Below are 18,387 nucleotides of genomic sequence, written 5' to 3'. Positions count from 1 at the left end.
TCAAACTTTAGCATTTGCAATAATCACTCTAGGGGTTAAAACACAAACTGCAGGCCCTACTCTTACAATTTCCATCTCAGCAGGTCTAAGGTAGTGCCCACAAATGTGAATGTCTAATCAGCTCCCAGGAGATGCCAGTGCTGCGGGCAGGAGGAGGGCACTCAAGATGCTTATATTAGCTATTTGTAGCAGCTAAAATCTGGAAACCATACAAATAATATGTAGACAAGCTCTGGTATACTCACATAATGAAACACTATGAAACAATGAAAATGAACAAAAAATAACTAACCACAAAATCATTGCTGAGTATTAAAAACAAATACTCAGCAAAAGAAACCAGACATAAAACAACATATATATGACATGATTCCATTTATATAAAGTTCAAAACCCAGCACAACTACATTATATTGTTTAGGAAGATACAATTAAGTGGTTAAACTTTAAAGAAAAGTTACGATGCAATATAGTGTAAAAGAAGTAATCAGCTAAAATTTTAAGGACTTTTTAAAGGCCAAATGTGGACTGCCACACAAGTTCAGAACTCTTCTGAAGCCCAGGCACAGGAAGTGTCCACATCCACTCACAAGTTCCTCTCTGTGGAGTGCTCATGAAAGGTTGCAGTGAGGCAGAAGACCTGAGAAAGCCCCCTTTGCAGGAACACAGGCAATAAAACCCTACCTATTTCCCTGGGCTTTCTTACATAGGAAGTAACACCTAAGTCCCTGGGAAGGAGCAGGACACCCTCCTGCCTAGCAAAGTCCCAGGAGACAAAAATAACCTGTTCTCAGAGAGAGAGACAGAGGCAAAAACTCTGTCCCAAATCCTCCCTGCTCTCCCAACAAGCTCTGCACCTACAGTAAGAAGCAACAACAGTCTACCCCGGAAGAAGGCCAGCAAACCCTCTGATTCCAGGAACAGGTGCAATGCCAGAGGGAAGAGAAGGGAGAAGCATCTTACCCTAGGGGGGGAGCAGGAAAACTTGTTGGGCAAAGATCCTGCAACTGATATACAGCAGGGGCCAGATACCGCAGGGAAGGGGCAGGGAACTGAAAGCTTTCCTTTAGAAAATGGGGGAAAAAGAAATGACTGCCCATTCTCACCACTCCTATTCAACCCTGTATTGGTGGTGCCATTCAGTTCCATAGGACAAGGTAAAGAAATAAAAGATATAAATTTTGGGAAAGAAGCAATAAAACTGTCTTTACTTGCAGATAATATGTTCATCCACATAGAAAATCCAAAAGAATCTAAGAAAAAAACCTTAACAGAAATAGTATATGTGTTTAGCAAGTTTTTAAGATGCAAGGCCAATAAAGACAAAGCAACTGAAAATAACCAAAACAAATTCAAGAAAACTTTAATAGGAGAGAAATGTTCATGGATTGAAAAGCTAAATATTATTTAGATATCAGATCTATAAATTCAAATGCAATCTCAATGAAAAAGCTTGCAAGCTTTTATTATTTGTGAAAATGGACAAGCTAATTCTAAAACTTTAGTAAAAGTGTTAAAATTCCTAAGTTTATAATAATACTCAGAAAAAAAAATTTCACTATTCACTTCCGGAGGAAATTAGAGAACTAAATTATTATTCTGCAAACAGGCTTAAAAAAAATCTAGCAAGCATTTATCTTCCCTTTCTCATGTAAATTAGGTTTCAGGGTAACCAAAGAGATGACAATGAAAGTACTCTTTATTTAAAAATTCCAGCTAATAAATGTGCCAGGATGAAAATGTTATCATTATTTTGCATGCCCTAAAGAGATAATGAATAAAGGAAATGATCATCAGATGCTAAATAAAACTATCAGGAGAAAAGTTGATGGGGAACTTTATAGTGGATGAGTCAGGGCCCCAAACACCTAAACCCAATGATCAAGTTCAATGGCACAAAAAGTGGATAAAACCAGACATACAGGATAGGGTATACCCCCACCACCCATGAAGTGTTTAGTCCAAAACCAAACCAAACCAAAAACAAAATAGCACCTATCTTCTGGATTCAACTCCTGGTTTATAAGGAAATTTAGGAGAGAGAGGAATATATACATGTTGAGAGACACCATGAGGGCCAGGCCTGGTGGCTCACGCCTGTAATTCTAGCACTTTGGGAGCCCGAGGCAGGCAGATCACAAGGTCAGGAATTTGAGACCAGCCTGACCAACATGGTGAAAACCCGTCTATACTAAAAATACAAAAATTAGCCAGGTGTGGTGGTGCATGCCTGTAATCCCTGCTACTGAGGAGGCTGAGGCAGAAGAATCACCTGAACCCGGGAGGCAGAGGTTGCAGTGAGCCAACAGCACGCCACTGTACTCCAGCCTAGGCGACAAAGCAAGATTCTGTCTCAAAAAAGACACCATGAGGATATGTGATAATTTCAGGTGTCAACTTGACTGGGTTAAGGAATGTACAGAAAGTTAGTAAAGCATTATTTCTAGGTGTGTCTCTGAGGATGTTTCTGGAAGAGATTGACATTTCAATCAGTGGACTGGGTAAGGAAGACCCTCCCTCAACCAATGTGAGCAGGCATCATCCAATCTTTTGAAGACTCAGATACAACAAAAAATCAGAGGAAAGGCAAATTTACTCTCTCTTCTGGAGCTGAGACACTTACCTTCTCCTGCCCTTGGACATCAGAACTCTAGGTTCTCAGGCATTCAGTCTCACTCTGAGAGTTAACACCAGCACCTCCCTGGCTTTCAGGCCTTTGGACCTGGACTAAACTATACCACCCAGCTTCTCTGGTTGTTCAGTGTGCAGACAGCATATTTTGGGATTTCTCCGTCTCCATAATCACATGCACCATTCCTATAATAAATGCCTTCCTATCTTATCTATCTATCTAAAAAATTTTAAGGTGTGAAAAGGTATTACAATTTTTTTAAAGTCATGTCTTTTAGAGATATATTTTTAAGTATTTACAGAATGTGATTTGACATCTGAGATAATGAAGTGATTTGATGGCTAGAATTTATTTAAACAACCCAATTTGGGGAAGAAGGGGAGTGGTAAAGAGTTGAGGAAGGTACAGATGAAACAAGATTGCCTTCTACTGGTAACAGTTGAAGTTTTGTGAAGGCTATATGGGAGCCAATTTTACTATTCTATTTTGGCATATTTTTGAAAATGTTATTAATATTTTTATTTAAAATGTCTACAAAAAAACCCTTAAAAAACTTAGAAGTAAATCTGAAAGAGGTGCAAGGCCTTCATGAATAAAATTATAAATCTTTGCTGAAAAACATCAAAGAAAACCAAAATAAATGAAAATAAAATATTCATGGATAAAAAGTCTACATATTTTAAGATTACGAATCTTCTCCAAATTGATCTACAGTTCCGATGCAATGCAAACCAAAATCCCTAGAAGATTTATTTTGATGAAAATTGACAAAATAATTCTAAAATTTATATGGAAAAGCTAAGACCCTACACTTCTAAAAACAGTAAAAGTACTAATGAATACATAGACAAGCTGTCCAATGGATAGACCAAAGAGTCCAGAAAAGATCCACACATATAATAAAACTTGTTATATGATAAGAGATGCATTTTGGAACACTGAGGAAACGAAAGACTATACAATAAATGGAGCTGGGACAACCAGTTATTCATTTTTAAAACAAATGAAATTGGATTCCTTACTTCATTCCACATGAACAAAAGAACAAATAGTAAAGACACAAGTTTAAAAAATAAAGAGCACTGTATTAGTCTGTTCTTGCATTGCTATAAAGAAATAACTGAGACTGTAATTTATAAAGAAAAGAGGTTTAATTGGTTCATGGTTCTACAGGCTGTACAGGAAGCATGATGCTGGCCATCTGCTCAGTTTCTGGGGAGGCCTAAGGAAACTTACAATCATGGCAGAAGGCGAAAGGGAAAGCAAGCACGTCTCGTATGGCCAGAGCAGGAAGAAGAGAGAGACGGGGAGAGGCTACACATTTTTAAACAATCAGATCTCATGAGAACTCTATCAAGAGAATAGCACTAGGAGGATGGTACTACACCATTAAAAACTACCCCCCCCCCCCCATGATTCAATTGCCTCCCACCAGGCCCCACTTCCAGCATCGGGGATTACATTTCAACAAGAGATTTGGGTGGGGACACAGCTCCAAACTTTGTCAAGAACTATTAAAAGGAAGATAAGTTGACAAATGACTGCAACTAATAGCACAAATTAGTAGCACTGAAAAATACTATAAAGTTGACCAGGGGTGGTGGCTCACACCTGTAAAACTAACACTTTTGGAGGCCGAGGTGGGTAGATCACTTGAGGTCAGAAGTTTGAGACCAGCCTGGCCAACCCAGTGAAACCCCATCTCCACTGAAAATATAAATATCAGCTGGGTGTGACGGTGTACGCCTGAAATCCCAGCTACTTGGGAGGCTGAGGCAGAAGGGTCGCTTGAACCTGTGAGGTGGAGGTTGCAGTGAGCAGAGGTCACGCCACAGCATTCCAGCCTGGGTGACGGAGCGAGACTCTGTCTCAAAAAAAAAAAAAAAAAAAAAAACTATAAAGTTATTTAAAAAGAATTTAGACTGGAAAAGGATATCTGTAACATATATAGCAAAAAATTAGGATGCAAAATATACAAAAAACCTCCTTGAAATCAATAACAAAAATGGGAACAACCCAAAAGACATTTCAAGAAAACAGGAATGAGCAATAAGTACATGAGAAGGGGCTCAACCCCATTAGTAATGTACAAAATGCAAAATAAGACCACAAGGAGATGACACTTTGCACCTATTAGACAAAAATCATCAAAAATTCATATACCACTTAATGTAGAAATATCTGGGAAAGTAGTTTGACATTCTCCAGTTCACGTAAAAATTTAACTTGACTCTGATTTGATGACTACGCAATCACCCTTAGAGAAACTCTTGCATATGGGAACCAGGAGATATAAATAAGAATGCTATTTTTTTTTATGTCAAATGGGGAGAAACAATACAAAGTCTTTGATCAGTAGAATGAATGAAGTGGTATTCATCATATTGTATCAGATCTTGACACAATGGAATATAATACAGAAATGAAAATAAACTACAGTGACATGCAACAATATAGATAATCTTAATGTTGAAATAAAAAAATTACAGAAAAATTACATGGTATGGATCTTTATAAAGCTCAAAAGTAAGCAAAGCTTATACTGTAATAAACAATTTTAAAACTTTAAAATTAAAAATGTGAATGATATAAATCAAGAAATTAAAAAATGCAAAAGTTCAGGATAGTAGGGGAAAGTGAAGAACGGAGTAGGGGGTACGTAGGTAAATGAAATGGTATTGGTAATCTTCTAGTTGTTAAGTTGAGCAGTAGCCTCAGAGTGTTCATTTTATTTGTACCTTCAGAACATATAAATGTAACATTTTAATTTTTATGTTAAAAACTACCTATAAACGCTATTAAGCCACAGTGATATTTGAAGCCAGTGTGATTATGGAAGCCAAATCAATGGGATGGAACAGTAAGTCAAGAAAACAGGCTAGATGGCTCTGTTTCCTGAACTGGTAGAGTAGGTGCTATCAGACAGATTCACCTGCAAATAATAATTATAAATTCTGGACAAAACATTTAAAAACTCTTTGAAGGCACTAGGGAGTGTCCAAAAGCAGGGCACTGGGAATGAATGGCACTGCATACATGTCTCATTTTTAAGGCTTTTCACCTAAGGGTAGGCCACGTTAATAAAAAGGGTCCAAGCCACATTGGGAAGCTAAAACTCAGAGAAAGACCTGCCATCTTACTGGATTGAAGAAACAGAAGAAAAAGAGCTAAACTACTAGATTTGAGTAGCTGGAAGGTAAAGGGGAATTCCATAAAGGAGAGAACCAAAGGAAGAAAACTCCAAATTATATATACAAACTTTGCCCAAATCTCTGGCTGACCCCTGAAGTCAACATTGAGAGGTGTGGCCCATGTGCCTCCCCCCAACTGACTCCTCCTCCCCACTGCCCCACATCTGGGTGGGGACTATTTGAACAATAGAATAAACATAAGTAATGCTGTGACTTTTGGTCTAGGTCATTAAGGTCACATACTTTCTTGTCTATGGGAAACACTTACTCTTGGATTCCTGAGCCACCTGATGTGACAACTCTGGAAAGGCCTGAGCCTAGCTTTCCAGTCCTTCCCACCATCCTCTAGCAGAACACCAACCAACCAACCTCCATCAACACCATGTGAACCAGAAGAATCAAATAGCCAAGTCCTGCCTGAATTCTTGACCCACAAAATTGTGAGGAATAAAATGGTGGTTGTTTAAAGCCACTATTTGGGGATAGCATGTAATATAGTAACACAAAACCAGAACACCACCTATATCAAGTTAATTTAAAAAAAAAAAAAAAAAAAGCAAAACTAACTGAATAGCTTGCTCACTACAAATAAAAAGCAGGCAGACTTCTTCAATAATGTAACAGATATTACAAATATTAAATTCCCCTATAAAATTAATCCTATCAGTTTTTTTCCCTTTGTACACATCTTTTTTATTTGCAATGGAAGAAAAAAGCTCAGTGATCTAAGTTAAATAACAAAACATTAAAGTAGTATGGGGGGTATATTTACACTAATTAATTTCTTAAAGAATTCTGAAGTTTGGTGAAATACATTTAAGCTAAAGATTTTCCAAATTCCATACTGACTATATTACTGAATGTTTCTGATAGGTAGTTTTTTTTGACTCAGAATGAAGAAGGTATTCAAAGCAAATGAATCTTCTCCTCTAGCCAGTGCCAAAGAAGGAATTTCCTAAGTGGAATTGGATTTCATGCTTTTCCTTCTTTATAGTTAAGACATGTCCTTCCACTTTTCTACTAAAACCAACTTTGTGGAGAGAAAAGCCTCGATCTTGGATTTGAATTTACCATGTCAGAAGTGTTGTAAAAAGAAAACTTCCTCCTCTGAGAGCTTAATCCTTTCTTACAGTGAGACCCAGCAGTTTCACTCTTAGAAAGAAAGAATATGGGAATGGAAGCAGGTGCAGAGGGGTGAGAGGGGATGAAGAAGCCCATTCCAACAGCTTCCTGTGAAAACTGGCAAAAGGAACTTGAATAAGCATCCTGAACAGAATCGAATACCCTCAACCTAAACCACAAAAGCTCAGCTCTATTTTAATTAGTCCCTTACACTTAAACACTTTTGTCTCAAATTATGACAAAGTTTTTTTGGATCCCAGATGAATTTATTGTAGCCCCTTGATTCAAACACTAGGAAATGTCCTTGGTACTAAACAAGTAAAAACTGAGAGCACAGTCAAGAGAAATACTGCCTCATTATTAAATTTTTCCACTCCTAAAATTTCACTTTAAAAGAAAAAATGCTGTCCAAGTTCACAGGGCAGTGAGAAACCACAAGGCCATCCACACAATAAACCACATTATTTAGGTCAAAAGTAAAATGACTAAAAGGGAAGGAATGTTGGTGATAATATTCAATACCTTGCTAGTATAAGGCCTTTCAGCCTGTTTAAGACAGGAGCAGTAAAGAGCAAATCATACTTCAGGAAAAAATGCTGACAGGTCGTCAATTGATTTTCAGTGAAAATGCTAAAAAAATTAATAAAGAAGTTAAGCTGCTGAAATACAGTTTCACCAATTAGCTTAATGTCAGAGAATTCTAATTAGGCATCCTGAGATTGCTATTTAGTATTTAAGCCTTCAGAGTGCCAAATTCTCCTTTTCACACAAACTGGTTGCAAAATTAAAGACATTAGGCAGCCTTAATTACATTATCAGAACAGCTGGGATTAGGCAATCTCTGAAGTCAAGACGGCATTCTTTTGTCATAGGGTGGAAATCCCTGGCTTTCCAGGGTGCCGGATTTTGGTGCCATTCCATATCTCACCCATACAAAGCAAGCTGCATTAGAAACAAAAAATTTGCCGACAAAGAACAGAGTAATGCTCAGCAAATAATGAACACATTACCGAAAAAGAAAAGGTAGGTGAAAAGATTAAGCCTGAAATCGGTAGGTTTTGCTAACACCTCTACTGGCAGCTGGCCTGCCAACCCTCTTGTGGCAGCAAGACTGAGGGAAAGCTCTGTGAACCTGCTTGGCCAGTGGAGACAACTCTGTTATCTAAAGCTGAAGCACATTTATGCTCTCTCATCCCATGGGGTGTGAAATTAGCAGCTATTGTTTTTACACATTTTTGCCAACACAATGCCTTTTATGTCTTTACATTGTTTAGAAAGCTATGTTTTCTTGCACATGGGAACCCTCTTTCTAATTCTAATTTTTTAAGCAACAGGATCGGCTCTCCTTTCCCTCCTCCTTACTCCATTTCTTATTCCTCTAAACAATCAACTTTTTTTTAATGGACTCATTTAACATTACGATTTTTCCCAATTAAAAAATACTAAAAATTGGGATTGATGGTGGTGAGGATACCCATAATTCCTTGCAATAGTGGTCGATCTGAAGGTGGCCAAAAACCTACCTACTAAGTAGTGGCCCATTAACCAAACACAGCTTCCTCAGTAGTCCAGATACTAATTTTTTTTCCAAAACCTAAAATTACTATAATTCCATAATTCTAGTTTTAAAATTTTAGTTGTGGTCCTATCTGCTGTGATCATCCCAGCCCCACCACCTCTCATCTGGAAAACTGCTACAGCTCTTAGCTGGTCCACTCTTGGACTGTTTATCTCCACATCAGATCTTTCTAAACTAAAAATCAGATCATGTCACTCCCCTGACTAAAGCCCTTCAATGGTCTTCCACTGCATGTAGAATTAAATCCAAGTTCCTTTCCATGACACACAGGGCCCCAGACAATCCAGCCTCCACCACCACCTCTCATCTGGAAAACTGCTACAGCTCTTAGCTGGTCCACTCTTGGCTTGTTTATCTCCACATCAGATCTTTCTAAACTAAAAATCAGATCATGTCACTCCCCTGACTAAAGCCCTTCAGTGGTCTTCCACTGCATGTAGAATTAAATCCAAGTTCCTTTCCATGACACACAGGGCCCCTGACAATCCAGCCTCCACCTGGGTCTCAAATGTCATTTCTTACCACCCTGACACCTCACTCCAGCCACACTCACCGTCTTATCAGTTCCTGCAGTCCCTAAATTCATTCCTTTCTTAGGAGATGTGAACTTGCTGTGTCTCTTGCTGGAATGCAGTTTGCAAGCCTGCATGAGACCAATTTCTCCTTATTCAAATATCAGCCTGCACTTATGTGGAAATGAAGAGATGAATATAAATGGTTCCTGTCCTCAATGAGCTTACAATCTAAAAGGGGAAAGAAGAATGGAAGTAAAGAATTATACGTTAACTTAGTATGTAAATAAAGACTTGAATAAATTGCCACTGGCCTAAGGAAGACAGAGCAACTAACTGCACCTAGGAGGTCAGTTTCAGAGAGGGCTCAAATGATGAATAAGGAAGAGCTCCTCTTTAAAGAGAGGGTGAACGGGATACAAGGGAGGGGCAGCTTTGGTAGAAGGAATAACTCAAAGGAATGGAGTGAAAGAAGAGCATTATGATATGTTTGGAAAGATGTAAGTGGCTCACCTTGGCATGAGATGAGGCTGGAAAGGCACAGAGGGGCGCAATCATCAAGGACCCTGAAGGCTCTGTGAAAGAATCTAAACGTCCTTCTACAGAGGAAATTGTGCTTATGAGTTCCATGGGGGAGTTTCAGGGGAAGGGGAAGGGGAAGGAGGCAGAGAAGCCCTTCTGCCCCACCTCAACCAAAAGGGCTCAACTTTTATCTGTTTTAACATTGGGATTCCAACTAAGAGTTAATGCTTTAAAAAGTTTGAAACCTATATCTAAAGCTCAGGTCTGCTGTGAATGCTCCTGGGAAAAGGACCTGTGCTTTACCTAATGACACAGAAAATGTCCAGGAATGTGTTGGGATTGCTTTGCACCACGTGAATAGGCAGGCACATGGCCAGAGCCTCCAGACAGACAGATGGGAGGGGCAGCCAAGAACAAGAGAAGGCACATGGAGGATTCAAATGTATTGATGCTGTATTCATTCTTAAATTGAATAGGAATATAAAAGTATTTGCTTTATGAGACTTAATGCACATACATTATATATAGTGGTGTGTATGCAATTGTTCATAACTAAACAGCACATACATAAGCAGATACATGTTTATTTCTATAGCAACAGACACATTTAACTGATTAAATTCCCCCTTAAGTCAAAGGGCTTGACAGTAATGGTTAAATAACATTCTCAGACATTACTGCTTTGAAAAATCTGTTTCACATTAATGAGAACAAACTGTTCCTTTATATAATTTCTTCTGAACTTGCAAAACCTGACTCCAAACTTGTCCCTGACAAAGGTCACCAAAGAAGCCCCACTAAGCATAAATTCACACAGAGGCCTGAATAGTTTTCAGGGCAACAGTTTCCAATGGTTTAACTTTAAAATCAGTTAATAAAGAGATTTGTATATGCATATAGTGTCTCTGGAAGAATAGAATATGGTATAGGAAAATTGACTTTCTGGAAAGGAGAACAGGGGAACTGAGTAAGATAGAAGGGAGAGTCAGAGGTGGGAGAGATTCACTTTTCACTGCAAACTTTTTTGTTTAAAATTCTTTTGCTGTGTTACTTCTTAAAAAAAAATGTTTACTAAGAACGACTTCTGCTATTTTACAATGTTTCTAATTTTTACTAACATTATTTTTTAAAAATCATAACTTTTTAAAAAAAATTAAAGATATTTCTTTAAATTGGTAAAACAAATGAATAACCATCGGAATAACAAAAGACGTGTCTTGGGCTTTGCAAAATCTCATTCTAGGCCAGTGGTATCATTCACAGATACATATCTCATGGGAAAATTCCAGGGGACTCAGGATGTAGTACCTCTAATTAGGAGCATGCTAGTGCTTTAAACAACCATACCCCTAAGTTACCACATCTTTAATTATTAAGGAAACTTGGCATCCTCTTCTCTTCAACCACACCATCATCCCTCTATGACAACCACACAGGCTGATCTCTTAAGTAGAATTGTTACCAACAACACAGACTCGAAATTGCTAAAAGATGATTTGGCTGACACATCATTCCCTAACTTAGAATCTTCCATTAACCACATCACATCTCACTGTAGTGACCTCACAGCTTTCAGAGGGAGCCATTCAAATAGCCTCAGCACAAGAGTGAGAAGATCGCATTTTTGTGTTAAAATAATTTTATTGCGGGGCGCGGTGGCTCAAGCCTGTAATCCCAGCACTTTGGGAAGCCGAGGTGGGTGGATCACGAGGTCAAGAGATCGAGACCATCCTGGTCAACACGGTGAAACCCCGTCTCTACTAAAAATACAAAACATTAGCTGGGCATGGTGGCGCGTGCCTGTAATCCCAGCTACTCAGGAGGCTGAGGCAGGAGAATTGCCTGAACCCAGGAGGCGGAGGTTGCGGTGAGCCGAGATCGCGCCATTGCACTCCAGCCTGGGTAACAAGAGCGAAACTCCGTCTCAAAAAAATAAATAAATAAATAAATAAATATAATAATAATAATTTTATTAGTACTGTGGAAGATGAATGAAGTTGGGGTAAGGTTACACTGATGTTGAAGGCCTGTGCTGTAACAGTTACACTGGAGATAAATTAGAGATGTATTCAGGAAGTGGCACAGGCAGGATTTGATGATTTGATAAACCTGATGTGTAGCATGAAGGAACAGAGAGAGTCTGGAGTGATATAGAGGTTCGTAGCTCAGCAGCATGGGTAGATAGCACTGCTAACTGATTACGACAGCAAATGAAGAAAGTATATCAGTACTAAAAGGGGCTTTAAACTATTTTAGAACATGTAATTAACTGATTCATTACTACAACAAATGTGATGAAAACTATACCTGTGGCATCTTATTACTTGCTAAGTTTATTAAGATGAACAAGAAAGATACAGTCTGTGTCCTCATGAAGCTTCAAGTCTACTGTGAAAATGAAGGGACCTCTGCTGCTTGCAGCATACTGAGTTAGATTCTCTGAGGAGTCTGGTTGCTACAATGTGACTAGATTCTGGATAAAACATGCTTCTCATGTATTGCTGGGGTTGCAGGAAGAATAAGAAAACTCTAAGGCACCCTCTCCCCTAACCACCAAGAGTCACAAGATTTAAAAATGAGGTGAAGCCACGATAGAATGTAGGGAGCAATAAGCAAACCCAAATGGCAGAGTTGCCCTGAGAGTAAATACTGGTATCAGCTTAGGAACCTGGAGACTAAATCAAATTTCACTGACATGATAAGGGATGTGAACTTGAAACTCATAATCCTCAGAATCATGTAAGAAGACTTAGAAGTTCCAGATCAGCATTAGTCCCTGCAAAAGAAAATACATATTCCCAAAAGAAAATATCCTTAGTATACCACTCAGGATCTGAGATCAATTAAATATGAGTTCATAAACAAACATAGCTGAACTCACAAGAAAGCAAGCTATCTTGAGTAAGAGTAATCAAAAACAACTAACTCAGCACTTTAGAACATGAGATACTGGAATCACTACTCTATTTCACTGATTGGAATTTTTTTTTCTCTCTTTTTTTTTTTTTTTTTTTTTTTCTTTTTTAACTTTTGTAGCCCATTCTGAACATGGGATACATCTTAACACTTAACACTGGGTCACAATTTAACTGGTGATGTGTTTTATTTCTTAGTTGAAATAAAAATAGTGGTCCATTTTATAATTAATGGCATATTAGATTCTAGATGCTTAAATATAATAATCAGATATGAAATAAAAATAGCTATGTAAATCAATGGTGAAATAAAAAATACACACAAAATAAGACAATCAAAATGACCACAAAATCATTCTTCCAACTTTTCTGAATGTTTGAGACTTTTCATTATAAAATGTAAAACCAACAAATTACCAAAAAGTAAACAAGAAAAACTCAATTACTGAACATGGCTGAATAGAAAATGAACTGAGCGCCAAATCAGAAAAAATCGCTCAGAATGCAGTAAAGGAACAAAGATAATAGAACAAAGAAAACAGAGGTTAAAAAGGTACGGGAAAAAAATAAGAGTTTAAAACACATTTAGTTGGAAAATCTGAAAAAGAGAATAGAAAGAAGGGATGATAGGCAACATTTGAAGAGATAATAGCTGAGAATTTTTCTGATTAAAGACATTAATGTGTGGGTAGTAGGAACAGACACATACCAGGCAAAATAAATAAAAGAAATTCACACCAAGCCATATCATAAAGAAACTGTAGAATAACAAAAGCCAAAAGAAGATCTTAAAAGCACCTAGAGAGATAAGACAGAACACCTATGAAGGAACTACAATGGCTCTGTGCCATTCAAGGTATAGTATACATCATTCAGCTAATCCCATAACAATCCTAAAAGGTACATGCCATGAACCCCATTTTTATAGACGGGAACCTGAGGCAGAAGGAGGTGAAATATCTGCCTAAAGTAAACAAACAAACAAACAAACAAATAAACTAGCAAATGGTGAGAGATAATAAGTGTCAGCCTAGAATTGTACATCTATCAAAACTCTCACTCTAAAGGCCTAAACTTAAGAGCTAAAGCCGTAAAACTTGAGAAGAAAACATTGGATAAATCTTCATGACACTGAATTTGGATATAATCTCATGAATATGACATCAAAAGCAATGGCAACATGAGAGAACAGTAGACAAACAGAACTCTTTCAAAATTAAGAATTGTTGTACATCAAAGGACACTGCCAAGAAAGTGAAGAGACAACCTACAGAATAGGAGAAAATAATTGCAAATCATATATCTGATATATGCATGTATCCAGAATATAACAAGAACTCCTACAACTCAACAACAAGAAAAAAAATTTTAAATGGGCAACGGACTTGAATAGACATTTCATTTCTTCAAAGAAGGTATAACGTCATCAGATTTTAGGGAAATGCAAATCAAAAAAGCAAAGAGGACACTTGTTTATAGCACAGCAGCTCAAACAAGAAGGCAGAACATTGCTTTGTTAGACTGCAAGTAGGAACATGTGTATAAAGTGACGGAAATTTTTTGCAGCTTTACATCTGCCTGCAAATGGCCAATAAAATGGCTGTTGAGTACAGATTTGGAGGTTGCAAATACATTTTAGCAAGTAGACAAATTTGCAAAGATGGAATGCACAAATAATGAGGCTCAACTGTATAATCTAGACAAAATGTTAGATAAAACAACTACTTGAAATGCATTGCAGAGTAACAGGAAACAGGAAGAAACTGAAGAAAAGGAATGCTTATCAAAAGAAATAGTTTGGAGAGAGTTTCCGATTTTAAGGCTTTTCACCTAAGGGCAGGCAGTGGTCCTTGTCAAATCAGAAAGCTAAAACATGAGAAAGTAAGTTGCACTCTTACGGGATTGAAGAACCAAAAGAAAAAGATCTGAGCTACCTCAGCAGCTGGAATGTAAGTGAGGAAATTCCAAATTCCATATTCAAACTCTGTCTAAATCCCCAGTTGACCCCAGCTATGACTGAAAGAACTAAACAAATATTTCAGCTGATGTTTGCTGCAAGGAGGCAAGATTCAGAGGTTTTTCAGCCAAGTTCACTGTCTTAAAACAAAAAAAACTGGAACACTCTTTAGAGGAATACAGCAGAATCCAGAGCCTCTACAACTTATCCACAATGTCTATCAGGTCACAATCCAAAATTATTAGACATAAGAAGAAATAGAAAAACATCAGCCACATTTAAGAGAAAAGCTAATGAAAAGACTGACCCTCCAAATGACTGAGATGTTGAAATCAGCAGACAAAGGTTTTAAAATAGCTATTAAAATACAAGGATGTAAATAAAAATATGCTTGTGATGGATGAACAAATAAGAAATCTCTGTAGAGAAACAGAAGTTATGAAAAAATACCCAAATGAAATTTCTAAAACAGAAAAATACAGTATCTAAAGTAAAAAATTAACTGGAGCTTTTTAGATACTTGCTAGTCAAAGATTTCTGGATGCTTGCTAGCCAGCTGAAAGAGATACACACTCTCAAAATAAAATGTCATTTATCAGCTAAGGCTTAAAATGGGATTAGAGATATCCTCACTAACCTACCTCGACCATGTCACCAAAACAATTGGGATTGTTTCCTTGATTGTTGTCTCTCCCCCTCACTTGGACTATAAGGAGTAAGAGAAAAGGGGCTTTTGTCTGTCTAACTCACTCTTCTATAGCTAGTACTTAGGAGTATGCCTAGAACACAATAGGTCTTTAGCAAATATTTGTTAAACGAACAAATGATATTACTTAAGGTCATACTTCACTTTGTATATTATACAAAATGAGGGTAAACATCCCAACAAAAGATACACGTCATGTACTATTAACATCTAAAAAATTAATGTTTTTATAGTTAAAGGAATTCTAAGAAATAAGTTGGGTATGAAATATTTATACTTCAAGCACGCATACTATATTTCATTCAAATGTTTCTTCCTCTTATGTGAAATGAAAACCAAATTAATTTTCATTAAGGAAAATAAGATTTCTGACATAAAGTAATTAAATTACCTGTCCTGCCAATTCCAGTCGCTTGTTACCATAATAATCTCTGTCGTCAACTTTATTATCTCCTTGGGCCAGAATTACTCTTCGTACCATCACCGCAGTATAGATACATTTGGCTCGGAAATTGAATTCCTTAACCTGTTAAGTCAGGAATTGGAGAAAAATTTTGAGAAAATGGACACTAAAATTTAATGTACCTCAAGAAAAACATCAACATTATAACATTTAAGAAAATACTGAATTGTTATGATTCTCTCCATTTGAATAAAGTCAACTAGTCTGGAAACTTCCTGAGCTGAGAAGATGACTTTTCATCATTGTCCTCAGTACCTGTGAGTACCTTTGCATCAAACATGACTACTATCAACTTCTTCCCATCCTATATACTTCATGCCATTTCTTCAATAAAGGTGGAATCCATCACTCCCTTGGGATTGGCCTATGGTTAGTTTAACCAAGAGAATACAGCAGAAATGATAACAAGCCAATTCCAGAATTCACTTTTAAGTCAAATGGCAATTTCCTCTTCCTTTCTCTTAGAGTCCTCAGACACTACATGAAAAGTCCAGAACACTACTGTGCAGAGAGAGAGGCTACATTTCATTTAGTAAAATCTCAAAGAAATGGAAAATCAAGGAGGGACCAGAGATGTAAGTGAAGATGCCATCTTGAACGTCCAGCCCAGGTGAGCTTCCAGATTATTCCAGCCTCAGCTGTTATCTGCCTGCAACTTCGTAAGAGACCTGAAATAAGAACTCCTTCCTCCAACTGAACTTAATTCCAATCAAACCACAGAATCATGAGATATACAATAAATAGTTACATTAAGCCATTAAGTTTTAGAATTGTTTGCTATGCAGTGATAAGAATTGTACTAAAATGTTGCCTGGCATGCAACAAATATCTGCTGAATGAATGAACAGATGAATGAATTCGTAGCAAATGTTCTATAGTCAATCTTCTCTAGCAGAAACACTGAAATCCATATGAATGAATCTGGCTCAATCAGTAAGTTGACTCAGAACTGGTAAAATAATTGCACTGGTTTGTTTGGAGAGACAAAAACACTGAAGTAGATCCTTTCCCTATATCTAAAAAGGCAAAATTTGAGAATGTAGCCTGAGCTTCTGCCAATTCCAAGGACTATTTATAGGCTTTTCCACAGATGATACATACTATTATAAGATTTCCTTTTTACTTACCTTAATCACTTAGTAAAATCTCAATGAAATCTCTTTTATTAATTTATCACTATGACAATAAACAGATTGCATTACAAGAAAAAAAAAAAGCAAGTATTCTTCATACATTTTGTTGTTGCTGCTAAGTAATTCCACTAAATAATGTAGGATGTTAGAATTCTATATGTGTTTCAAAAACTCCATTTTCCTTCAAAGGAAGTTTTATTTTTTCTCTAGGTCAACTTACTCTCTATTACTGAGAACTCTGGAATGTGTTAAAAGAAATGTTTGACTGTGGTAAAAGAAAAAGTAGCCCTAGAAGCTACTTTGTTATCTTGTACCCACAAAACAATTACATCAATAAGAAGTTCTTTAGGCCAGGCACGGTGGCTCAAGCCTGTAATCCCAGCACTTTGGGAGGCTGAGGCGGGTGGATCACGACGTCAAGAGATCGAGACCATCCTGGTCAACATGGTGAAACCCCGTCTCTACTAAAAATACAAAAAAAAAAAATTTAGCTGGGCATGGTGGTGCATGCCTGTAATCCCAGCTACTCAGGAGGTTGAGGCAGGAGAATTGCCTGAACCCAGGAGGCGGAGGTTGCGGTGAGCCGAGATCGCACCATTGCACTCCAGCCTGGGTAACATGAGTGAAACTCCATCTAAAAAAAAAAAAAAAAAGAAGTTCTTTAAAAAGAAAAGTCTCTTGTCCATCCTCAAAGAAAAAAAAACCCTGTATAATCATAACACCGGTTACCACAATACCAAGCAGAAAAACTCAGTGTCTGGGCAGCTATAAGTAATTTACAGTTTCAATTGCTATATCAAAAGCTATATGGTCCTCCATTTAAGTACATCTAATTTACATTTTATTGTTCTAATCTTAATGTGGCCAAGTTAAATGAAACATCTAACTCTTCTAGTTCTAGTTATCTTTCTTGTTAATGATAAAAATGAACCAAACTTCCATTAACAAAATTTTCAATTTTTAACAAAACCCATTTCATATTTTCCTTTTGCATAAACACTGGTAGATTCTCTCAAGATGTTTATAAGTAGAAATAAATATGGATATTTATGGAAAATGCCCCTACTGAACTGTATAATGCCACTCCTTGATTACAGGTACAGTCCATCACCCCCTTAGAATTGAACCCTAACTCATTTCATTTCCCTTTTTAATGACTATATGCTGAAAAGCAAACTCTAGGTCTAACCTGAAATGAGTTAATTTTTCCAGGACTGTTCCCAAAGTCATATGGTAAGTGGGGATCCTCTCAATCTAGTGGCTGATAAAACTTTTTGGGAGAAAGCTAAGAGTGGTTCAGATGCTCCTTTGTGGGATATTAACCTGTGGATTATCTGAAAGAGGGGGAGAAAAAGGCGCTAAAAATGAACCCAGAGTGCTGAAACAGAATTGTTGCCTGTTTCAAAACTCTGGGGACCTTTCAATATCACATTAGAGGAAAGAGTGGTCTGGGACTTAGGTATCTTGTAGCCTAATTACCCTTAGAGCAGTGGTTTCTAAATTTTAACATGCATTAGAGTCATCTGGAGGGCTTGTTAAGCAAGACACAGATTGCTGCAACCCACCCCTAGAGTTTCTGATTCAGTAGGTCTAGGGTAGAGTTCAAGTATTTCTTACAAGTCATCCAGTGATGCTGATGCTACTAGTACAGGGAG

At 37.4% G+C, this 18,387-nt stretch overlaps 1 protein-coding gene across 3 annotated transcripts in view; it reads right to left on the bottom strand.

Moving 5' to 3' along the window:
* The window catches only part of POLR3B (RNA polymerase III subunit B), a 145,330-nt gene that overhangs the window by 79,155 nt on the left and 47,788 nt on the right, over nt 1-18,387 (bottom strand). For all 3 annotated transcript variants that reach the window (XM_032285721.1, XM_032285728.1, XM_032285735.1), the window contains one exon: nt 15,528-15,662. In XM_032285721.1, coding sequence (XP_032141612.1) covers nt 15,528-15,662 — 135 coding nt within the window. The remainder of the gene's footprint in view (nt 1-15,527; nt 15,663-18,387) is intronic.

Source organism: Sapajus apella, unplaced genomic scaffold (assembly GCF_009761245.1).
Source record: "Sapajus apella isolate SASKATOON/1434 unplaced genomic scaffold, GSC_monkey_1.0 scaffold2, whole genome shotgun sequence".
Classification (NCBI taxonomy): Eukaryota; Metazoa; Chordata; class Mammalia; order Primates; family Cebidae; genus Sapajus; species Sapajus apella.
Note: the sequence above shows the minus strand (reverse complement) of the source record. Positions and strands in the feature narration are given on the sequence as shown.